At 39.8% G+C, this 25,418-nt stretch overlaps 1 protein-coding gene across 1 annotated transcript; it reads right to left on the bottom strand.

The window, feature by feature from the left end:
- Nucleotides 1–15,219: 15,219 nt before the first annotated feature.
- On the bottom strand, nt 15,220–25,102 carry LOC145820135 (pectinesterase-like). Its single transcript, XM_082914883.1, has 3 exons — nt 24,127–25,102; nt 22,483–22,990; nt 15,220–15,403 (listed from the first exon to the last, which is right to left on the bottom strand). Exons 1-3 carry the CDS (start codon nt 25,100–25,102, stop codon nt 15,220–15,222), a joined length of 1,668 nt encoding a protein of 555 aa, XP_082771009.1.
- Nucleotides 25,103–25,418: the final 316 nt, after the last annotated feature.

The following is a 25,418-nucleotide window of genomic DNA, read 5'->3' as shown; positions in this document are numbered from 1 at the left end:
CACTAGTAGCCTCTGATCAAGTGTCCACTCCTGCGAGAAGTCGAGCTCATATAGTCGTACAGGGTGGCAAGGTCGGCCCCGCCCCAATTGTAGAAACTCATTCGGGGAAGGACCACCAGTGCACTCAGCAAGTATAGCCCTACGGTGTTCGCCCTGTTCGGGAATAGGGTGGTACCGAAGAGGAACATCAGGAAACCCCGAGCGTAGTGCTCTATCTCCTCTACTGTCGCTGGCTCGGTCCCCCGAAACCGCTCCTTGAACTAGCTGTATCTGACCTGGGTTGTCCGAAACAAAGGCAGGTGCGCCCCCAAAAGCTCAATCTGAACAGCCTCCAACTCTTCCATATCAGGATCAAGGGGAATCAAATCACCCCTTACGCCTAGGCATGTGATCATGGCGAAGTCGTAAGGGGTTATCGCCATCTCTCCGGTAGTGGAAAGGTGGAGACAGTTGGTGGTGTCCCACCATCTCTCCACTAGTGCTCCAAGAAGTGGATGGCTCGCTATGACTCGTGTTAATCCAGGGTAGAATAGGACGAAGCCTGCCTCGTCAACAATAGCTTGTACTCCGACAGGGAGCTCATCGTACTAATTTCTGGCCGTTGTGCCCCATAGCTCCTGTATGCGCGAGCGTCACCCTGTGATAGAGGACAGGTGAATCAGTATAAATATAGTTTGATGAAAAGGAAGTGCAAAACAAATGCAATCGCATTGATGAAAACACAGTCAGATAAGGGGTATTGCAAGAAATGCAAGTAAAGAACATCAGATGTACAAGTGCATAAAGTTAGTACCTCAACAGGAACGGCTGAAAGATGGGAGTCTGGCTCCTCCAGTAAGAGATCCGCCAGTGCATTAGAGAAATTAGTGAAGTGCCTAACGCCTCCAACAGGCAGAATGTGCATCTGGGAATGATACCTCACCGCGTCAAAAGGCCTCACTCCTAGTGGTAAGGGCTCCAGCTCTACATAAGAATTGAACTCTGCCTCGAACTCCGCCTCTAGAGAAGCCCCATCATGTGGAAAGTCATCTATCATCTGGAATATAGATGAAGAGTCGATGAAAAGTGAAGAAAACAGGAAAAATAGGTGGAAAATGCCAAAAGTCAACTCAAGTCAAACCCTAGGAGAGAGAAAATGGAGGAAAAAGTCAAAGCCCGGGAAAAGGCGCCAAATCCAAGAGAAACTCGAGGAGAACAAGTCTCAAGTGGTGAAAATGAAGAAAAAAGCACCGAAATTAGTTTTCAATCGGTTTAAAACGAAGGAAATCAAAAGGTTTTAGCGAAATCAACTTTGCATGGGACGTTGGAAAAAGCATATAAAGCTGAGATCCAAAGAAAATGAAGGTCTAGAAAGAGAGAAAGAGGAATTTCGGTCATGGGGTATGGAGGAAATAAGCCAACATGAATACATAAAGACCCGAATGTGAAAAGATCAAAAAGGGCCGATCTGCCATTGATGGCTGGTCGGCCACCACTGGTGGCCGACAATGTTTAGGGCTGGTTGACAGGTGGCCGACACCCTTCCCTTGTGGCCGTTAAGCTTCCCGTGCTTCTCCTTTGTGTCTTGCTGCTGTTTTGTGTCCTCAGTTCTTGAGACGTGTGAGGAAAGTTCACTGTTGAGTTCAAATTGCCTCTGCAGAAGCTCCAAACCGTGTCTTCGGTGCATGATGATTCATCACTAATCAACACAAATGAGGTGTATCCTTTTTAACTTGTTGCAACTCTTCCGAGAGGTAAATCGGAAGTTGCTATTCAATCCATTATTGCATGGAATATGCATTTCTCCATTGTTGCATAGAATATGCATAGAACATATCTTTCATCATTTGTTGCATAGAACATGCACTTCTCCATTATAGCATAGAACATGCTTCCAATTATCACGCATAAAACATGTTGTCACTACCTTTGCATAGAACATGCTTTGTTTATTGTACATAGAACATGCATCCTCACTACGATGTACCTGTTAAGTCTCTTTCTTATGCAGGCACAACATTGTATGTACAGTTCATTCAGAGGAGTTCTAGGTAAAATCATTCTTGTCCTTCGAATTACTCGCTTCGGTTAGAAACATTCGGGTACGCCCGATGTTTACACCACCCCTTTCTCCTCTCGCGTGCGACGCGTTAGGACGCTTCGGTTAGAGACATCTTGGTGCGTCCCGGTGTTCTCATTACCTCTTTCTCCTCTCGCGTGCGGCGCGTTAGGACGCTTCGGTTACACACATTTGGGTATGTCCCGGTGTTCATCCCTTTCTCCTCTTGCATGTGACGCGTTAGGACGCTTTGGTTAAAGAAATTTGGGTGCATCCCGGTGTTCTCATTACCTCTTTATCCTCTCGCGTGCGACGTGTTAGGACACTTTGGTTAGAGACATCTGGGTGCGTCTCGGTGTTCTCATTACCTCTTTCTCCTCTTGCGTGCGGCGTGTTAGGACGCTTTGGTTTCGAACACGTGGGTGCGTCCCGGTGTTCACCTCATTTTCTCCTCTCGCTTGCGGCGCGTTAGGATGCTTTGGTTTCGAACACGCGGGTTCGTCTTGGTGTTCACCTCACTTTCTCCTCTCGCGTGCGGCGCGTTAGGATGCTTTGGTTTCGAACACGTGGGTGCGTCCCAGTGTTCACCTCACTTTCTCCTCTTGCGTGCGGCGCGTTAGGATGCTTTGGTTTCGAACACGCGGGTGCATCCCGGTGTTCACCTCACTTTCTCCTCTGGCATGCGGCACGTTAGGACGCTTCGGTTTCGAACACACGGGTGCGTCCTGGTGTTCACACCCCCCTTTTCCTTCTCATGTGCGCAACACATTAAGATCTTGGTTGAGACCTTGGGTACACCCAACAGTCACTTTTTGCCTTCCTGCGCGTCGCGTATTTAAGCTTGCACAATTTTGTTTCATTATTTCTGCATGAAATGTGGTTTAGTTCGTGTTTACTTACTTATTTTCGTGTGTGGGATTGCTATACCTTGTTTCGGTTTGTATGAATATAGCATTTCTTTGCATGACATTTGCATCTAGATGTTTCATTGCAACCTCATTGCATGATCATAAGTTATGTTCCTGCATCGTGCATATCATTTGCATCTTGCCCAGACCTACGCTGGTTTGATTCCTTCCAAAGGGATACATAGGCAGCCTATGGGCACAATCATTTGTTTTGTTTTGTTTGTTTGCTTGTCCAAGTCTTCGGCCCTGTCAAAAATGGGTCGTCTTTGGGCTTTGACATTCACTTTCATCATTTCATGACTCCCGAGTTCTGTCAAAGAGGGGCAACTATAGACACCCCATTTTTGACAGCCCTCAAGACTTAGACGTCATCGCTCGTGCACTCGATGATTATGTGTTTGTGTTCGTTTTGAGTGCCCCGAAGTCCTCGGCGGAATGCCCTGTCTTTGAGCCTTTAAACCTTGTTCTTTCTATGCCTTGTTTTGGACCCAAACTTGGTGTCTAGACCTCTTGGTGACCTGTCGGCCACCACCCAAGGCTGTCGGCCATGAGATGTTTTTGTCGGCCGTGGGTGTGGCCGGTTGGCCACCAGTGGTGGCCGGTCGGCTATCAGTGGTAGCCAATGGACACCAATGCCTTTTTCCAGATATTTATTCACAGCTGTGCTAGCTGTTGCACACTAAGTTGCATTTCCATACGCGTGTATGGTGAGATGTTTCTAAGCTAAAGGGGTGTTTTTCTATAAATAGGGGGGTTCCTCCCCCATTTTTGAGGGTTAGAAAAATTATACTCCCTCCGTCCCAAAATAATGGTCCCTTTTGGGGAATCCAACTTTTTTTGGTAGTACAATTATTGCATTTGAAAAAAGTTGATTTTCCAAAATTATCCTTTTGATAGTACATTTTTTGGGAATATCAATGCATAATTGTACTTTTTATGTTGTTTATTAATTTAAAAGAAGGGTAAAATAGGAAATTTATATTATTTTTGTACTTGATTTTTGAAGAGGGACTAATATTTTGGGACAATGAAAAATGGAATAAGGGACTAATATTTTGGGACGGAGGGAGTAGCAAAAATATCTCTCTCTCTCTCTCTCTCTCTCTCGCTTTTTCTCTCTCTCTCTTGATATTTTGTACACATTTGCTCACAAGTCCTTAGCTTTCGCATATCAACCCTTAACCAAACACTCTCACCTTTGGGCTGAGATTACTTGAAGTTTTGTTTGAGCTCTAGAAGGTGGTTTGAGTTTGGATTGTTGGCTATTTTGTGCTTTGCTTCAAAGGTATAGTACTTACCATATTTAAGCTTATTTTGTATCTTTGTTTTGCCATCTTTTCCAACCGTTTTTTGGGCTGATTTTGAACTATCAAAAACTCTGTTTTTGTGACTTAAAAATGTTGGTTTGAGATCTTTTTGAGTTAGGGGGTGGTCCGCCCTTATTGCTCATTTGTTAAGCTTTTGTTTCTTTTTTTCATCACTTTCAAACCAACTTTTTTGGGCCTTTAACCCCTGAATTTCAGAGGTTTTTTAGTGGTAAAAACCTTGTTTTGAAGTCCAAAATTGGAGGGGTTAGCCTTCCCTCCTTGTGTCTTGTTTGCATGCCTAGTTAGACTCGCATATTAGCTTATTATTTTAGCTTTTTTGGCTCAAGTCCAGCATGTTTGAAGCTCTGTTTTGACCTATTTTGACCTGTTTTGACTCTGTTTTGGGCTGGTTAATTCATTTGAGTCTTGCATTGCATAGTTGTAGTGTAATTTCCTTTACTAGCTTGATGTGTTAATGCTTTAATCATCATTGTTTTGAGTTAATAGCCTGTTTTAGTGTTGTTTTACACTTCATTTCAACACTATAATCTCTGCAATCTCCCTCTATTCTTCACTCTTTTGTTTGCTTTGAAAGTGGCTTTAAACCTCTTGTTTGCCTAAATATGAAATGGAGGTGTGGCACCTAATGGTTTAATCCCTTAGAGGGTTCATTACCAACAGTGTAATGCCTCTTTCATGCCCAAAGCAACATGTTGTTTGAGCCATCTTTCCATTAGAGGACACTCACTAATGGACTTAATCAATTAAAGAATGGTTTTTGTAATTAAAATGAGTAAAAAAAATTGGACAAGTAGAAGAGGTAAGATAAGCATCTTTCGTGTTGCATTGTATGTGTTCGAATCGGACGTTAATTCAAGCATAAGGAAAATGGGACATTTCATACTCAAAACTGATGAAATGTGCCACTTTCCTTGGTCACCATCACCCTTGATCATGCATGATAGGGTGGTGGTCTTTTTTAGTCTTGTTTTACACTCATTAAACTTGTACAAACTTGGTTCTTTGACCATCATGCATGGAAATTGCTTGATTGGTAGTTTGAGAGCCAAGAGTGTCACTCTTTTGAGCTTGTTTGATGATGATGAGTGTAAACTGTACATACAAACCTTTGAAAATACACTGTTTTGCTCTGTCTGCTCTCTGTTGCAGCAAAAAAAAGAGTTCATGTTATCAGTGGCCGACTGGCCACCACCAGTAGCCGACCGGCCAACATTGTACCTGTCGGCCACCAATGAAATTTGCACAGTGTGTTCCTGAGGTGGAGTAGAGGTATTCTGGAAGTTGGCAACTTTTTTGGTGTTCAAATTTGTAAACAGAGGCTGACAGCAGCAAAACGGTGGCTTTTCGGGTGGAGAAAGCAAGCATGCATGCATCCCTCATTTCCCGAGGCCATTTAGTTAACTTGTCTATTTAATTAGTTGATTAATTCGTGTTGTAATTAATTAACTTAATTGCTTTGTAATTAGTTCGTTAAGTGTTGTAATATTTAATTAGCTTAGAGTAGTTAGTTAATTATTGTGTTGTAATAATAAGCTTAGCTTAGTTAGTGTAGCTAGTTAGTTAGCTTATTCATTCGGATTTTCCTTCGCGAGGGCATAATGTTACAATAATTGTGCGTGCGTGCGTGCGTGTGTGTATGTTTTCCAACCCCGCATCTTTCTCCCTTTTATTTAATCGCTTTTGACGATTAGATTAGGGACATGTTCAATTAGCATACCTCATGCTTGCATGTTTGCATCCATTCATTTTGTATTGCATGCACCGAGGTTCAGCGCATCATTCAAACTACATCATCATTTCAGTACTTATTTGAATACGTGTTTAAAATCGCATGTTATTCAAATCGATATGTATGCCATGTTAGTAGCCCAGCCTATTAATTGCATATTGCATGTGTTGCATTAGGCATCTCGCATAGTTAGGATCATGCATTTTTCTAATTAGTTTCTGTTTTGGCTCGGAGTACTCGGTGAGTTTTATGCTTTAGCATACTTGCATGAGTGTGATTGCCATGTTGCCATGTTTAGCATGCTTGCTATGAGGCTATGTGCTTAAATGCTAAACTGTTTGAATGCCTATGAATGAAGGCTTGTTTTTCGAATTGGAAAGATTCAACAAATATGTGTTTTAAGCCGACTTTGTTGAGTGGCAAATCATGTTTTAAGCCCACTTTGTTTGGTGGCAAATCCGCATCTTTAAGCCCACTTGAAGTGGCAAATTCAAACAATTTGCGCAAATAAACATGAGTTGAAGTGTTCCAATTCTTGCGATTTAGTCTATACTTGTATGTATACGCATCACATAGTAAAGTTAGCTTGATAACCGGAATAAGAACACATAATGTTTATAAAGAATCATTTCATGATTAGTAAAGACCGATCTTTTGATCGGGTAAGCAGGGGTGCTCATTTCATGACTTTCCCCCCTCGTACCTAAGTTCCCAAGCCGAGGCAACTTTGGTGATGACGGACACGTGACCTTCGGCACGAGTCAGGGTTTCCTAAATTTTCCCAAAATAAAAAATATTTAGGTGGCAACTCTGTATCTGGCAAAGCAGTCCAATTTTGACATTATTTGATTTAAAATCGATTTTTCAAAAAGATTTTCCAAATTTGGACTCTTTGGTGTTTATCAGTTTCACATTGCACTTGTGAGACTAGATTCAGAACCGCGGGAGTCCGAACTGTGAGGCCTTTCTTTTCAAACCCTTCTGAAAGGTGGGGCGCGCCAAAATGAGAGCCCACACATCTCCCTAGAGAACATATATGATATGCTTTGGCATTATTTATTTATTTATTTGATGAGATATACTTGACATTTAAACTACAAGAAATGTCAATCTAAATATATGTGATTGAATAACTAGTTAGAAAATCATCTTTCATCTTCTTGTAACTTGACAAGTTCCATAACTAAAAATTCACACTCCAATATGGGACTAAAATAGGTCAAATTAATATAAAACGAATCAATTTATTAATAAAAATGTAACTTATTTCAATCAACAGTATCAAATTAGAAGAATTTATTTTTTAAGAATGTTACATCAAACACAATCAACATCTCTATTGTCAAAGGATGAACAAGAAAGAATGGATGGCAAAACAAAGGGATAAAAAAAATAAAATGATATATATTGAAATAAAAATAATTAAAGTGATATATATATATGTACATATAACCAATGTGTGTACCGAATATTGCACTAGATGAAAGTGGATCAGAGCTCCACAACTTAATGGACTATCCAGGAACCGAGGACCTGCAACACAGAACACCGTTAAGGCTGCCCAGCCGAGGTTTGCTGGAAAACCCTCCAGTATGGGAATGAGTGATCGGAGAAGATGGAGGACTTTCTCAAGGTGTAAAGAGAGGAAATGAAAAAGTAAATTCGATTGTGTTCAAGTTAAGATCAGATACCTTCAATGTGAAGAGAGTGAGACTTGTATAGAAAAATTTGTTTGCTGTCTAAGATGGTTTCATGGAGCTTTGCTGCTGCCAAGCTCCCTTTAACATTGCTCAAGGTAGGGGACCGTCAGGTAGTTGACAATGAATACATATACTCATTGTAACCATGCATATAACAGATCACATTCCCTTTGTTAATTGTTTCCGTGATTCTAGGAGAACGGGAGCAGCTGAAGTTGCAACCTGCACATGCATGCATTCATAGCTTCCATGCTTCTCTGAGAGGTTCACTCAACTCGATACCGTTGTGCCTTGACTCGGTCTTTTGTGAGACAGTTTGTAGAGATGGGCTAGCCTATTCAGATATCTTTGTATGGGCTCGGCCCACTTTGGTTCTGACGATAGGTTCGGCCCATCAGTTCGGTCTATAGATTAAGTCCTACAGCTCGGCCTAACCCAGTATCGTAGTTGGACTGGCCATTCCACTGCGAGTTGGGCCTAAGTGCTTGAGGACTTGGGTAGACTGTTGATCATGGAGTTGGGCTTAATTGGCTTGCCCACATGTTCTTCTGACCCAATTGGATTTGGACTTAGACGATTGGACCAGCCCAAGGCTTGGATTCGACTTGTTTCACATTCAACCCCTTCATTTGCCCCCTAGCTCATGCTAAGGTTTCCCTTGGAGGGAGCTACTATTCAATACCCTAACCGTCACGTCCCTTCAGATCTGTTCCAATTCGGCCTTAGTGGCAGTTTGATCCTGACATATGTGCTCTGCATGTGTCCTTTCATGGAGACACGTGGCAGCATGGTGTTAGTGTGCAGATATAATGCACCAATTCTATACAGAGGGACGTGATTTGTACCATCACGCCGGTCAAGGGTCATAAATACCCTAGGGCTATCTCTTCATCCTCCTTGCTTGTTTCAAAGTTTTGACATCCCAAAACCCTTTCATTCTTGCATCTTTGTTCGACAATGCTCCATCCAGACGCTTGCCACCATCACTGTGGGTCCCAAATGCTGCCGTTCTCTTTTGATTCCAGTCCTCAAGACCTTCGTTCTTTGTCGTCCTCTTGTCAAATCACTATAAATTCATCTGAAACCCTTCTTTTCTCTTACTTTTCTATCTCTGTCACCATTGCTGGCCCTTGTGCCACTATTTCTAGTGACCAGTGCTATTTCTCTATCTTTCTTTTAGTTTTGGTTTTGCAGGGCAAGCTTTTTCTCAAAGGTTGGACAAGTGCCCTAACAGCTGCCCAGGTTCCTAAGGGGTCCCCTCTGTTCTAGGACATCCCTGTTCCTTCCAAACTCTTGATCTTGAAAACTACTACCACACTTGCTACTCCACAATCAAAGATCTTTAGGTACTAGCTCTGCAAACAAGACTTCAAAAAGTGATGCTACCAACAAGACAGTGCATACTGAAGAGGGTGGGAAACCACAAATTGAAGCTGCAAAGGAGGTGGTCAAGGAGGTCTCTGTTTCCCAAGATGTTGGAGCTTCATCTGCCTCTCCTCCTAAGTATGATTCGGACAAGGATGATTTAAAACAATTTGAATTTTTTATTTTTTATTTTATTTTATTTTGTGTACTGGAGCTCGGTCTTCCTGACGCGTTGCCCTCTTATGTTTTCCAAGACAATTTTCTTCTTTTTTGTTGTTGTTTGTAAGGCTAGCTGTGCCTTTGTGAATGATGGAATTTTCCTTTTGATTTTGTAATCTGATGCTTTCTTGCTTCTATGTTTGAATGTTTATCTGTATTGTTTGCCCCCGGTTGAGCACTATTGGGACCATCGGGCCGAATAGCTACTCTGTCTAGTTAACTATTATGCTATAGGACTGTACTTGCACTAAAAGGAGAAGGTCTTAGGTCCAGGTTGGTTTTTGAAAAACAATTATTTTGCCCCCACCTAGTGCTAAGTAAGATTGATACTGAAAAATTGCTTGGTAGAATTGATGAAGTCTGTTGTAACTTTGATAGCACAAATGCATGTGAAATGGGATAAAAGTAAAAAAAAAAAGGTCTTACTCTGGTCCTGGTTGGCCCTAAAAAACAATTGTTTGCCCATGCCTGGAGCTGAGTAAGACTAATGCTGAAAGTTTGCTCCTAATAGAGTGTAGTCAAGTCTGTTCCAACTCTGTTTGTATGTAGCAGTGCTGAAGTGTTGATGTACTTCTACTTAAGAAAGAGTCATTAGTGATTGTGAAAATTCTGTGATTTCTATAAAAGAAATGATCAATTGAAAAAATTTGTTAGTGCGGTTTCCACCAAGCAATTCCACTTGGCTAAGTTCCATTTTGGTTGCCAAACATAATTCCACAAAGCAATTCCACCTGGCATGTTTGAGTGCAAACCAAAACCAAATTTCGTTCAGTCGCTCTGAAACTAATTCCGTTTGGTAAACACCAAAGCTAATTTCGTTTGGTAAAAATCGAAACTAATTCTGAAAATCACTCATTGACTTTGCTACAATCCGTTCATTCCCAATGAAGCTTATTTTGAAAGTTATTACTAACTCTGTCTTAGTCCAAACCATCTTTAGTTTGAACTATGCCCCCCAGAACTTGAATCTTAGGGGCTAAGTTGATCAATCTGTTCTAGCCTTAAGGTTGTACGGGTGCTGGAAAAAAATGTTCAAGGAAGTGAAGAGACTATTGACCAAAAGACAAATGTCGTTACACTTTGATAGATGTTTAGGGGGGATAGTCTATTGATAGTACTTTTTGAGGTTTTCTATATTCCAGGGCTGAGATATGGCTTTGCTCTTGAGATCCTTCAGGTAGTATGCTTTATTTCCAACAACGACTGTAACCTTGTAAAGCCCTTCCCAGTTGGGTCCTGACTTTCCTTTGCTAGGCATCCTTTTGTGATCCATAACTTTCCTCAAAACCAACTCACCAAGTGTAAATTCTTGGGAGAACTTTCTTGTTGAAACCCTTGACAAGCTGTTACTGATAGGCTACAAGTCTGATCAGTGCTACTTCTCTTCGACCTTTCACCATGTCTAGTGCTTGACCAATGGCTTCTTCGTTACTTGTATCTTCAAACAGTTCTACCTGGATGATCGGGAGACTAACTTCTAGTGGAATAACAGCCTTCATTCTGTAGGTCAAGGAAAAGGGAGTTTCCCCGGTCAAGTGTCGTGTTGTTGCTCAGTAGGCCCACAACACATAAGGTAACTCTTCAACCCATTTCCCTTTTTCATTTTCTAGCCGCTTCGTTACGCCATTAATGATGGTTTTGTTTGCATATTTCTTGTCTTCGGGGAGCATGCCAGATCTTAGAAAAATAAGTCTTGGATCCATCTAGCTCGGTCCTAAGTTCGTACAGAGGACCAAATCTGGAGACGCAATACTCGGTTTCGGCAAAAACTCGACCCAAATCTTTCTAGGATCTTTACTTTCCACTGATGAGTCAAGGTAGGCTAGAGCATTAGCATGGTTGTTTCTGTCTCAATTGATTTGTTCCACTCGTATAGACTAAAATTTCTTGATTAGGTCTTTCGCCTTGTTTGTATATATGGCCATTCTTTCATCTCTTGCTTCATACGTTCTAGTGAGTTGGTTGACAACCAACTAAGAATCGCTGAAGACCAGGAGCTCATTCGTGCTGAAGGGCTCGGCACTGCATAAACTAGCCAATAGTGTTTTATATTTTCCCTCGTTGTTAGAGGCTTTCCATCCTAGCTTCAGAGCATGTTCCCAGATGAATCCTTCTAGAGAGATGAGTACCATCCCTGCCCTCAAGCCTCAGTTATTAGATGATCCATCAATGTAGAGTTGTCAGATGTCTTCAATGAAGAGTTTCCACGCTTTTGAGGCACATTGTTTTCCCAGTTTGGTGGTGCGTGGCGCCTGTACTGAACTAGAGTTCAGGCGTTCGAGGCTCGGGGCAGAGGGCAATTTGGCGACAAAATCTGCTAAGCCCTGGGCCTTGATTGGTATTCTGGGCTGATATCGAATGTCATACTCACTAAGCTCAACTGCTCATTTCACCGTTCGGCTCAAGAAATCGGCTCGACCAAAGATAGATCTGAGGGGGAACTCGATGAGGACATTGATGGTGTAACCCTGGAAGTAGTGTTGCAACTTCCTTAAGGTAATGAGTAGGGCATAAGCCAGTTTTTCCAATGATAGATACCGTGTCTCGGTTTCTAGGAGAGTCTTGCTGACGTAGTCCACCGTCCTCTGTTCCTTTTCCATTTCGCGAATTAGTACTGTGCCTACAGCATGGTCTGAAACTGCTAGATACAGGAGAAAATGGAGAGTAGACGAGCCGATTCAGTGCTCGGTGCTCCCTCTGATGCATAGTGCAATCAATATGTTAAACTTCCCGTTCCCGTCGTTGTTCATTTTCTCTATTCCCGACCAACCAGATCCTGAGGACAATGAGGATACTCCGTTTTATTGGCTGACCATCTTTTGCCTCTTAGCCTTCTTCCGGTGTGAACCATAGGTGTGGCTGCTCGCTGCTTCACTTTGCACCAGAGTTGGCTGACTTTGTTGCCCAGAATCATTTCCAAGAACTTTCTTCGCTGGTGGTTCCAGGGATGGACTTCTCCAGTGCAAGCGAGAGGGTTATGCGTCGATCCATTTCTCTATTAGGTTGCCCATTATCGTCTTGAGTTGTGCTTTCAATTCTTGTATCTCCATCCCCATGGAATTGATGATACAATCTCTGTAATCTTTCTCCAACAAGAAATAGTCGGAAGAGCCACCAGTAAAAGGCTGGTGGTGCTCAATAGAATCTGGAGTTCAGTTGTTGTTTCCAGTCTGCTCCTCCGGAACTATTGGCAGCGCCAGGCCTTTGTCTTTTGTTTTCTTCGTCGGCAAAGTCGACACAAATGGTGAAATATCCTCAGTTTCCATTGCCAGAATCAAATGCAGAACTCAGAGATGAAGATTCCACGCTCACCGCACTAATTGTGCGTACCGAATACCGCACTAGATGAAAATGGATCGGAGCTGCACAACTGAATAGACTATCCAGGAACTGAGGACCTATAACACAGAACACCGTCAAGGGTGCTCGGCCGAGGTTGGCCAGAAAACCCCTCCAGCGTGGGAATAAGTGATCGAAGAAGATGAAGGACTCTTTCTAGGTGTAGAGAAAGGAAAGGAAAAAGTAAATTCAGTTGTGTTCATGTTAAGATCAGATACCTTCAATGTGAAGTGAGTGAGGCTTATATAGAAAACTTTGTTTGCTACCCAAGATGGTTTCATAGAGCTTTGGTGCTACCAGGCTCCTTTAGCATTGCTCAAGGTAGAGGCCTTCATGTAGTTGACAATGGATGCATATACTCATTGTAATCATGCATATAACATATCACATTCCCTTTGTTAACTGTTTCTGTGATTCTATGGGGAGGGGAGCAGCTGAGGTGGCAACCTACACATGCATGTATTCATAGCTTCCACGTTTCTCTAAGAGGTTCCCTTGGCTCGGTACCGTTGTGCCTCAGCTCGACCATTTATGAGACTGTTTGTAGAGATGGACTAGCCCATTCGGATATCTTTGTATGGGCTCAGCCCACTTTGGTTCTGATGATGGGTTCGACCTATCAGTTCGATCCATAGATTAAGTCCTACAACTCGGCCCAGCCTAGAATCGCGATTGGACTGGCCATTTCACTACAAGTTGGGCCCAAGTACTTGAGGACTTGGGTGGACTGTTGATTATGGAGTTGGGCTTAATTGGCTTGTCCACATGTTCATCTAACCCACTCAGATTTGGGCTTAGAGGATTAGACCAGCCCAAGGCTTGGATCTGACTTGTTTCACATTCAGCCCCTTCATTTGCCCCCAAAGCTCACGCTAGGGTTTCCCTTACGGGAAGCTACTGTTCAATACCCCAACTGTCGCGTCGCTTCAGATTTGTTCCAGTTCGGCCTTGGTGGCGGTTTGATCCTAACAAACACGCTTTGTATGTGTCCTTTCATGGTGACAATGTGGCAGCATGGTACTGGTGTGCAGAGACAATGCGCCGATTCTGTACAGAGGGATGTAATTTGTACCATCATGACAGTCAAGGGCCATAAATACCCTAGGGCTGTCTCTTCATCCTCCTTGCTTGTTTCAAAGTTTTGAAATCCTAAAACCCTTTCAACCAATATAATACACATTTCAAATAAGAGGGATACATTCCAAGGACAAAATAAACAAAACCAAAAGTAATATTTGACAAAACTCGATTAAAATTATTTTTAAAATTTTATCATGTAGTTAATTGGGGGGTGTGATTTTATAATTTGAGGTGCAAAATTTTATAATTCTAATATAATTTTATGAATTACATGCATAGAAAATGTGTACACAAAAATTCAAAATATTTGACAAGTGCAAAGAGTGTTGATAAGGGAATATGTGTGAGGCTGGTTCAAATGTTGATGGTCGACCTGCAGTAGCTGTGTGGATGATAAGGAAATTCTGAGTTGCTACTGTTGTGTTAGCTTGAGGTGTGATTGGCTTGGGATTGAAGATGCTTGGAACCTGATTTGCCACAACAAATATTGAATTTCACTGGGAGGGTGTCCTGCTTTGGACTGGACGTGCTAATTGGAGTTTCATTGGTGACTTCTTTTTGTTTTTTTTTTTGTTTTTGTTTTTATTTTTTCTTGTTGGTCTCTCACCAACCTTTGAGACTTGTGTTAGCTCATGATTTAGTATGCTTCCCCGTGCCAATTTAGTTGGGATCGCGTAATTTTACTTTGATACTTTTTACACTACCTTCTCTTTATTGATATATTCTCATATGTATTTATGTTTATTTCATCAATAAAGTTTCTTTTCTTTTGTTGATAAAAAAAATAAAATAAAATAAAAATAAAAATAAAAAATTGCAAAGAGTGTTGGATCCACGTATTTCCACTTTTGTGAGACATTTATTGTTTTTAGTTCACAATAACTTTTTGTATTGCATAGCTTCAACATTTAATATTTACACATTTTCTTTTCCTTTTAAAATTTTTATCTAAATTCATAATCTAAATATCGTGTTATTAAGCTACCCAAACTTCACTAAATTACACAAGGATATGTGCACATATATATATATACATATATATTTGTATTGGGCCTCCTTAGTCCTTTCAATCCATTCATCATTTTTATATCTACTAAAACTACACCAATCTTTGTAATTAAGCACTTTTCTTTCACTAACAACATGGACATTAATTCAAACTATTTGAAAACATTAGGTCGCGTTTGTTTCATTTATTTGATAAAGGATTTGGAAATAGAAAGAGATAGAGAAAAAAAATAGATGAAATGAGAATACAATATAGCTACATCTTACCTTGTGTGACCTAATTGATTAATCCAGCTAAGAACTTGATTCCAGTGGAGGGCAACCACGACTGTCACATTTATAACATGATAAAATATTGAATAATAGACAATGTTTCAAATTAAAACAAATAATTAAATTCGAACTTCCAAGTAAGACATCATGAAGTAATTGTAATTTCGAAAATACAAACATAATTAAATTTCAATGTAGAAGAATAGAAAAAAAGCATCTCAAATTGTAATGATCATGTTAAACTAGCGGTGTAAGGGACTCCGGTTGCAGGCAACCAACTATTTCCTGATATGAAGTTGAAGACAGTGAAATTAACTGCATCTGTGGCGCTTATCACATGGTAACCAGGCCAAGTAATCCTGTTGGCAGTATTCGATCCTAGTCCTCTATTATTGTATTCTGCATAATACAACGTGTCCAGCGCTGTAAATAAAAACAAACAATTATGCAGCGGATAAAATAATTATATCATACCTTTCGATGATAGAACCTCGTGGATAAATCACGTGCTTCCAGAGTCTGATAAATCAATCCCAGCAGTGGGGTGATATTACAATGGTGAATATCACCCACACAAACCACAGTGCAATTGACTTGATCGTTGTTTCTTGGGAGAGAGTCAGTTTATGGGTAGAAAACAAAACCTACGTTGTTTTCTCTCTTGGTTACCCATAACCATATATCAGATATATATTATATTTATCTCATTTATCCATTGGTTAAATGAGATAATATCTGATATCTATATCATCTATCCATATCATGATATGATAGATATATATCCTGAGTGGCTCATCCAAATAGGTTTGAATTTAAATTCAAAAACCCATTTGGATGAGGTTCAAAAGGTTCTAAGGGTCATGCCACATGGGCGCCCAATTTCTAACATCTCCCACTCGGACATGAGTTGGCATGACACTGCCACGTCTCAATCTCAATCTCCCCAAAAATAAACAATCTCATACTAGCCACTGCACCGTGCGACTGCTGAGAACACCTGCATGTGGGAGCTCTATACTAGAAACTCAAAATGAGCCAGCATAGAGACATCAACCCAAAAAGAATAGAAATAGTGTCTCATATACCCCAGACCCATCTAATTACACCGGTCCAAAAAAACATCTCTAATCCCTCAAAAAGAGCATGTTTGACCCGCTCAATTCTTGCAATATATTCACACTCAATTCGCCTCTCATACAGAGCGATGTGAGTTGCCGGCAGTGAATATACAACAGTGGTGTAATACTAGATGATCTTCCCTTTGCCCTCATGCCATTTAGTTTAGGATTGACCGCTTTCCCAGTGATGTCCCTTAAGGCCGAATCGTACATGACCGCAGGCAACATACCAAAGTAGCAGAACATCAACCCCTTACCTTATGACATAGTCAAAAGTCACAAAAGGGTATATAAATGAAAGTCATATCAATAATGACTCGTAAGACTCACACGGTGAGGAAGCAGGGATCCATTCTCTCACCTCATTACTCGGTCGCTAAGCACATATAGTATGAATACATGTTACGGTGGAGTAACTCTTCCATAAAGAGTGACGTCATACTCGATACACCGTACAGATATTAGTCTAGTCGCTTTCTAGCGCCTAACCCGAATTCTCTATTTGCTCGCCTTCTAGGCGCCAAATGAGATCTCGCATCTGGCTAATCATAACAGGCACAACATGGAAAGTGGGTACTAACATCCATGTTTGGTCCTTAACACGACCTCATCTTGGTTATAACCAAGGCGACATACATAGTGGATGATTTAAGCCTCTCTTGGCTCCGAATAAAATAAACCACCAGTCTCATCCTTGCTCGCTCCCAAGCGCCAAGGGCGATTGCTCGTGTGAGTGAGCCAATCTTGCCTGCTGACATCATCATCTGCTAATCATTATGACACAAACCATAATAGTGTCAACATCCCATCATCTCAAAATAAGTGATCGATTTAAAAAAAAATGACCACAGCTTGCGCAATTATGGATTCCAAACATAAGCCATATCAGCACCTCTTGCGATAAGTATATACAACGGAATCCACCATGTGCGCCTCACATGAAATGATTTAAGATCACTACCTCTTGCGCAATAACCTCTCTAAAGATATTTTTGGTGACCAATTTGCGTTCATTCTTAATGCGCCCAACTAGCGCAGATGCGCCCAACCAGCGCATTGAATTTTACAATGAGCAAATTAATATGCTTCTAATAAAGCATTTTATCCACAGTCTAATGAGCAAGGTCAAAGTCTGAACAACTCAGTTAACCATTTATCAAAGATAACACTTATCATGCCGAATACGCCCACATAGCGTACTTTAGGCTCCCACAACAAAGAAAAGATCAAGGAATATAGGTCATCTGTTTCTCCCAAAGATAATCTGAGGATTCACTCAATAGCTAAGGCTCTGGCTTTTACCGATAGGTAAGTCAATGGATTTGCAATTTTGCATCTAGAATCATTCTAAGATATTCTCTATGTAAGTCATCGAAGACAGACCGAGAATTTTCCTAAAACAATCCCTAAGGATCGTACATCCGAGCATATAAATTACATCACCCATGTCCATCATATCTAAAATAGAGGACTGCCCACCCTAGGTGGCGACAACCTTATAAATTCCTGGCTCATAATGACTAAGTAAGGAAAAACTTCTTTTGGACCATTGATCATGCCTCAGTGGTCTTCATTGATCATCGTTGGCCTATCATGGCTTGACGAAATCTAAGAACCACTGTTTGGATAACTGCTTTAGGTTGTAAAAGATTTATTGGAACTAGCAACCTTTTTGCGCTCCTAACTTTTCACCATAAAAGCAGAAGGTAAATCCCTACGGATCTACTTATCCAATTCTCTAATGAGAAATCGGGTCACAATGTCCACAAATCAATGTTTCGAACTTATGTCAATTATAGCCTAAGTCAAAATAACCTCACTCCCCAGGAGGAAGTCTTCTCATGGTCTACACTTTCCTCAATGGTGCGACCATTCGGTATCTAGCGAGCCTTATGCCTCAAAAATGACTATCCAAATTACGCATAACTTTATAACAGTTTTGCGTCATAATGGAAAGTCAACCAAATTAAAAAAAAAAAAAAAAAGGTTAATCCTCAAAGACTTTGTCTTAAACTGCGCAACATTGATCCACTTTCTAAAAACAGGAGACTAGAGCCTTTGGCATTATCCTAGGCTCTTTATCATCTTGCGGAGCAATCATGAATGTTTCCCTCTCAATCACCCAGTGATGACGTGGAAAATTTTCACATTTGCTACCACGCAACTAAGAATGTAGAGTATTCTGCTCTAATGGAGTAATCCATTAGTAGACACATCGCTCCCACTGTCCCTAGGATATTGGAAATTTCTTTCCATTCTCAACTAGGCTACATAGAGCGCTATGCTTGGAATTCTCCATCTTATAGAGTTCCGAAAACTCTATTCACGTCACCTTTACTAATAAAACTTTATGTGACTTAGTTACACTACCACAAAGATGCTTACCTATATGCACATGACCCGGAGGGTTTGCATGACCGCATACAATAATGCGCCACACGACCCTTTGTGTTTACAAGACAGCATACAATAATGCGCTATAGAACCCTAGGTCTTAACTTCGCAATCTTATGAGAAGTAGAATAAAGATAAGCTGCTTAATGGTTACAGATCGCCCATAGATGGCTCTCTGCTAACCCATTACTCAAAATGGAGTGTAAAAACTGATATGGAGGGCACTTAGTTAGGGATATAGGCAACAAACTAGTGCAATTCCCAATTGGGAAACATTTTGCGCCATTATCTACCTAACATTAACAATATTTAATTCCTTATCTCTACTACACCAGTGTGTTGTTGAGTACTAGGAATAATTAATTTTCTAAGCATCCATCTCTCTTCACAGAGTTTTTCTGAAAAATAACTCAAATAGATATTCGCCACCTTGGTCAAAACTAAAAGCACAAAAAACTCTTATCTAATTGATCTCGACCTCATATGTGCAATGTCAAAAATCATCTCAAAACTTTTGACGTATGGGAGATCAAATAGTCTTGACTCAGATGCGTATCGTAATCTATAAATGTGTCGAGATTGAGGCTTAGCTATCATGCCCTCACACATATCTAGTCACAAAATATCATAGTGGACTAAATGCGCCAAAACAAATGACCTTCTGCGGCTTTCCTACTTACTTGTGCGCACCCATTGCGAACAAAGTTACACATTCACATGAGAGCAGGATGTCATAAGCGAGTGGGCCCGAGAAGGCCTACTCAAACCATCGTGTCATCATCTCATTAATGTGATTAAGTATAATAAGCCACTGGTTCATGACCAATGTCATAAACTAATTCCAATCATCTTAATGTGTGAGTTCTCGAAGACAAGTTTTAAAGGTTTAGGCCCAACTAGGTAATGACTCACGACTAAGTCATATTCACTAGATCATAAAAAGGATATCATGGAGATATCAACTGCGCCTAAGTCGCAAATTTAACTAGTAAGTGCTAATCCCCTGCACCTTCAAGTCAATTTTATTCTCTATACACTTTAATACATCTAGTTGAAAGATGACGATACTCCTGTTGCCATCTCTATTTCTCGCTTCATAGTCACTTGCAATTAATTCTACTATCCACAAGAAGGAGAGAATAAGCTATCAACTATGATAGCTCCTGAAGTAACTTAAGCGCGAATTAGGCTAAATAGTCTAATTCAACACAATGCTCTTACAAGCGATGCGTTAAATTCTTAGAGTCATAACAACCTTGTCAGCCTTAACCTTTTCATTACTATGCTGCAACGTTTGCGCTTAGTGGTAAATGTTATTCAAAACGTTAGCCTAGTAAAGGAATCACACAAAGAAGCACCTCATCCATGTTTCACACTCAAGTGTGGAAACAGTAAGTGTCCACACTTAGACAAGTTGGCAATGCTAATAGATTTTGCAGCCACTAAGCGCTAATCTTTTCACTCAGTGTTAATAGATTTTGCAGCTTCTAAGCGCTAATCTTTTAACTTCACGTGATATTTCAACGCACACTATTATAGTGCATGAAATTTCGCTCAATCCACTCCCAATAATTGGGTAGAGAGCAAAACACTGCTCGTACTGGCTACTCGTCTTACACTTAATGACTAATTTATTTAAGCTCGCATTTCTTGGATGACGTGACTCTTGAATGTTACTTCATCCAATGATGTAACATTATTTACAAGTCAAATTACAAAGTCAGTCCGCGCAGCTCATTAGTCAAGATCATATACAGATCTATTGAGGGCTTACTAATTTCATAACTCCAAAACTCGCCAACCAAAACTATGTAGCGTGCCGCTAACTATAGCGCACACATTAGTTTTTATTGTGCCAAACAAGGCAACAAAAACACGGCGACTTTGAGTCATGTTTCCTTGCTTTGGCTCAATTAAGGTTTGACCTAAAGTCTCCAAGACTTTTTCTCATCTAAAGAATGGGATTAGTTTGTTCACATTTGAACATCTCTACTAAGTTTAGGTCAACCAAATTAACTTCCATAAGCTAAATCAATTTAGAGAGAAATTCGCATTGGGATTAATTTGATTAGCATAATATAATTTTGCCGCAAAAATCTAAATTAAATAGTGACAATATTACACAAGTCGCAAGATCGAAAATCCGCTATGCTCGTAATCATCTCTTGCGCCACAAGTGACAATTATCCAAAATTTAGTTTAATTTATGCGCAAAATATTGGTTTTCGGGAGTTAATCTACAAAGATTTCTCTCAACCGAATAACCTCCCACTGACTATGGCATATACAAAGCATGATAAATTCCATACAATAGCATTTTAATGTAAATCTACAAATAACTCATGCTATATTTATTTAATAATGGAATTCTAATAAATAAATAAATAATCATGCTCTTCTAATTACAACATATTACAAACCCAAAAAAATATGCTGTATTCAATATTTAAATTATGCCATAACAGAAAGTACATCATCCTGAAATTTTCTGGTATTTTCTGAAATTTTAAATAACTAATTAAACACACATAAAATTAGAAATAAAAAAATCCAGAAACTAGTAAATAGAAACAATATTCAGATTATGCCATAATTAAAATGTACATTGTTCTGAAATATTCTGAAATTTTTCTGAAATATTCTGGAATTTTAAATGACTAATAAATACACATAAAATTAGAAATAAAAAATCCAGAAACTGATAAAATGAGACAATATTACTAGTAGATATTAAAACATTTCAGAAGTCCACAATAAAAATTTCAACCCCAGAAAATTATTTATGCAATACCAGCATCATTTTAAAGCATAAAAAATGAATTATTAACGCAGAATAAATATTTTTTATTTTCGTAAAATTTTCAAAATTTTACAGAATGTAGAAAAATTAATTCTGAGTCTAAGGGTACCAACCATGCTTAAAACAAAGCTATAACGAATAAATTATGGCCAATTAACGCAATTCAGAATTAAAAAAACAAACAAACAGAGCCTTAGAGCCAAGCCAGGGGGAAAAACGGCTCGGCTCGCGGCTCAGCGCAACTCGGCGCGAGTCGGCGCGGCGCGGCGCATGGCGCGCGTGTGTCGCACACGTGGCGCGGCTGGAAGCGGCGCGACTAACGCGCGCGTGTGGAAGGAAGCTGACAGATCGCGCGTGTGGCGCGTGGGGGGCGCGTGCCTAACGCGCTCGGCGCGTGGTGGCGCGTGGTGGCGCGTGGAGCTGCTGCTCGGCGTCATACAGCGCGTGAATCACACGCGCCGCCTTCCCGGGTGTTTTCCGGTCCGATTTTTTGTACTGACGGACTCCATTTTTCACAATAAAAACATTTATAGCATAAAAAATAACATTTAAGCAACATAAAATTGAGGTATATCACTCTCTCAATCTAAATGGAGTTAAAATGCAAAAAAGAAAACCGTGCACTACATCTTCCTCCTCCATTAATATTCATGCATATACATGTATATATACGCATGTAAAAATAGAAACACGAAAATATCCATCAATCGCTCTGATACCAATGTAAATAAAAACAAACAATTATGCAGCGGATAAAATAATTATATCATACCTTTCGATGATAGAACCTCGTGGATAAATCACGTGCTTCCAGAGTCTGATAAATCAATCCCAGCAGTGGGGTGATATTACAATGGTGAATATCACCCACACAAACCACAGTGCAATTGACTTGATCGTTGTTTCTTGGGAGAGAGTCAGTTTATGGGTAGAAAACAAAACCTACGTTGTTTTCTCTCTTGGTTACCCATAACCATATATCAGATATATATTATATTTATCTCATTTATCCATTGGTTAAATGAGATAATATCTGATATCTATATCATCTATCCATATCATGATATGATAGATATATATCCTGAGTGGCTCATCCAAATAGGTTTGAATTTAAATTCAAAAACCCATTTGGATGAGGTTCAAAAGGTTCTAAGGGTCATGCCACATGGGCGCCCAATTTCTAACAAGCGCAAAAGTCCCGGACCACGCAGCCCAACCAGCTGGATTAATCAAGCTATCCATGAAGGATTGCATAGAAACAGTTCTTGAGTAAAGCTTCCACGGCCTGCCCAAGAACGTTTGTGTCGTGCCATTGTTTGCTGCCAAGTCAGGGGCAGCTGTAATAATACAATTGTGTGTTGAAGTACCAGTATTCTGGTTTATATCTGTCCTTCCTTGCGCGGTGATTGTATTAAACTGGCCTAATATGGGAAGCCGCGGATATATATTGCAGTTTTGTAAGACGACAGCTGCATTTCCAAATATGAAGTCCACCGTGCCGTAGATATCACATTCCTTATAGAACTGCCTGAGAGAATGGGCATACAAGGTGTCCTGGTGGCCTTCAAAGCTGCATTTGTAGAAGGTGGACAAATCAGCGTCGTTTCGAAGTGCCACTGCTTGTTGCTTTATAGCTCCTGCTGTGTTTCGAATGGTTATGTCTATTGCTACAAATCCTGGTCCAACTACAGCTGCAATTGAAGTATTCATTGAGAATGTAAGATTTAGTTAGTTTTGAATTGCTTAAATGTAATTGACTAGATTTAATTTATAGAAAAGCTGAACATTAGTTAGGAAACAAATAGTCCAATAATTTTCATATGTTTTCAAATCTCTACCGTGTTGTCTCAAAATATTGACAATTATTAAATGTTTTGAACAGAGAAACAGAGGCATTGAGAAAGAAGGATCTTATGCTGTTAGAGGAGTTTTATGACTATAATTGAACCATAGGTCACAAGGAAGTAAAATAAAATTTTCCCTTACAGATAATTATTATAAATGACGAGAACAAAAAGATGTAAGATGTGAAATAAATAAGAAAAAATGAATGTTAATTGTAATATTTTAGTATTCTATTTATTTTTTATTTTTTTTTATTATTATTTTCTTAACGTTTAGAAAAAATAAATTAGGATTAATCGGTGAAAAGTCCGTTCATATGGTGCCATATGTTATTTAGTCCATAGTTTAATTAATTTTTTTTAGTCAGAATGATACGAGATGAAAAGTTGTCGGCGCTAAAAGAGTCACCTCAAAGTAATCGGAGGCAGCGGCGGCGACAGTAGTAATTATTGATAAGAGCAATGCTAGGTATCATGAAAAACCTTTTATAAAAATAATCATGAAAGTTTTGTGAACCTTGGATTACACTTAGAATAAAGTACCACACACTAATTAAGATAATCCAAGAATCATAACTCTTTCATGAAAAAAATTTCATGATCCCTAACTTTTCTCTATTGATAGTGACATGGATAGATATGTGATATTAAACAGACATGTATAAATAGATATGTTGCACATGTTTATAGATATTGAGACATTTGAACATATGTTGCACAGAACACATGTATAAATAGTAAAACATTTGAATAAATAGCCAAATAGGTCAGCCTTGAACATCTTTTTGGACAAATAATGTCTTTTTCGTTTAAAGGGATTTGAGTTTGGGCCTATTGACTTAAGAGTTTCATAAATAGATTTATAAGCTAAGTGTCTATTAAATTCTATATACATATATATTATACGTATAATTATTGATTGTAAAATTAGTGAAGTGAGATTTACAGGTCAATCTAAATGATATATAGAAGTCTCAACTTACCAACTGTTGCAGAACCATATGTGGTCCACCCATCAACCACGCTATGATTCCCTGTAATTACAGTCTTGTTAATCCCATCTCCGACAATCATCAAGTATTGTTTGTTCGCCGCAATCGAAACATACTCTTCATATACTCCTTCAACTACATAAATCATGAAGTATCCCGTGTTGTTAGCAGTGTTGTTGGGTGCCGCAGCTACTGCATCGCTAATCGTCGTGAAATTCCAACTTCCATCCTTGCTTACAACCACTATATTGTTCACCTTCACCCGGCCACCCCCTCTCGTTTGCGGGACCTTTCTTCCACGAACCGACTCGTATATCTTTTGGTGTTGGCTCGACATTTCCAGACCCAATTGACCATTTTGGTAAAACAATGGCTCTCTTTCTGCTATCCACATGGCTTTTCTTGTTTGAGGAATGTAACCATGCTTAAACAGTGCAAGCGATACGCTGTATAGCTTGTTTCCATAGTCAAAAGGACTTGAAAAGGTGTTTTGAATGCTAGAAGATAGAGTTGTGGCTTGAAGCCCATCCGAACATGTTTGATGGTTGGTCATAATAGCACTAAGCAAGGTATGTGTATCGTCTGCTTGTGAACTTTGAAGGGTATCTGTAGAATAGATGGATTGAATAGTGCTAGACAAAAAATTCATGTTTAAGCTGAGGAGGATTTGGCAATCCTCGAGAGCAAGAATGGTGGGTTGAGAGAGCCCATTTGGGAGTGTGAGGTAGCTATTGACCAATGACAGGAAATTACTAGTTATTTCTAGGGAATGACGAATGGAAAACCGGCCGTAGTCGTATATAGTGAAAGATTGGTTGTTTGGTAGCAGGGATTGGCAGAAGAAAGGATGAGGGGTGGAATTGCAAACGGTATATGGTGAGGTAGAGACTAATGCAAGGGATGGAGAGAAGAAATGCAGGGTGAGAAAGAGAGACAAAATGCAAATAGTAGAATGCATGGAAGCCATGTTTGTGGTAGTACTAGTTTTGGTGTGGCAATGTATTGTGAAGTGGACTATATATATACTGTCAGTATTTATATGCAAAACCGTATGAATTTAAATATGTAGAGTCAACTTCTATGTCTGCTGACAAGCGTGTTGATCTGGATATTCCCTCTTATGATTTTGTTTTTGTTTTTCCACAATGAAGTTGGTAAGGGAATTTGTGTTTGGTGTAAGTTGGGGTCTAGACCATGACTGTTACAAAAATTACACAATAAAATAATAATAAATTAAAACGACCTTGTAAAAGATAACATATAAAATTATGAGAAGAATTGAT

The sequence above is a fragment of the Camellia sinensis genome, chromosome 2, assembly GCF_055761805.1.
Source record: "Camellia sinensis isolate YWXY chromosome 2, ASM5576180v1, whole genome shotgun sequence".
NCBI lineage: Eukaryota > Viridiplantae > Streptophyta > Magnoliopsida > Ericales > Theaceae > Camellia > Camellia sinensis.
Note: the sequence above shows the minus strand (reverse complement) of the source record. Positions and strands in the feature narration are given on the sequence as shown.

Excerpts from the sequence above, each read along its gene's own strand:
- LOC145820135 (XM_082914883.1), bottom strand. The coding sequence starts at position 25,102 with ATGGCTTCCATGCATTCTACTATTTGCATTTTGTCTCTCTTTCTCACC. Across the intron at positions 22,991-24,126 it reads ATATGGTTCTGCAACAGTTG|CTGTAGTTGGACCAGGATTT; the intron begins GTAAGTTGAGAC and ends CTTCAATTGCAG. Across the intron at positions 15,404-22,482 it reads TCCGGGACTTTTGCGCTTGT|CACGTTGTATTATGCAGAAT; the intron begins TAGAAATTGGGC and ends TACAGCGCTGGA.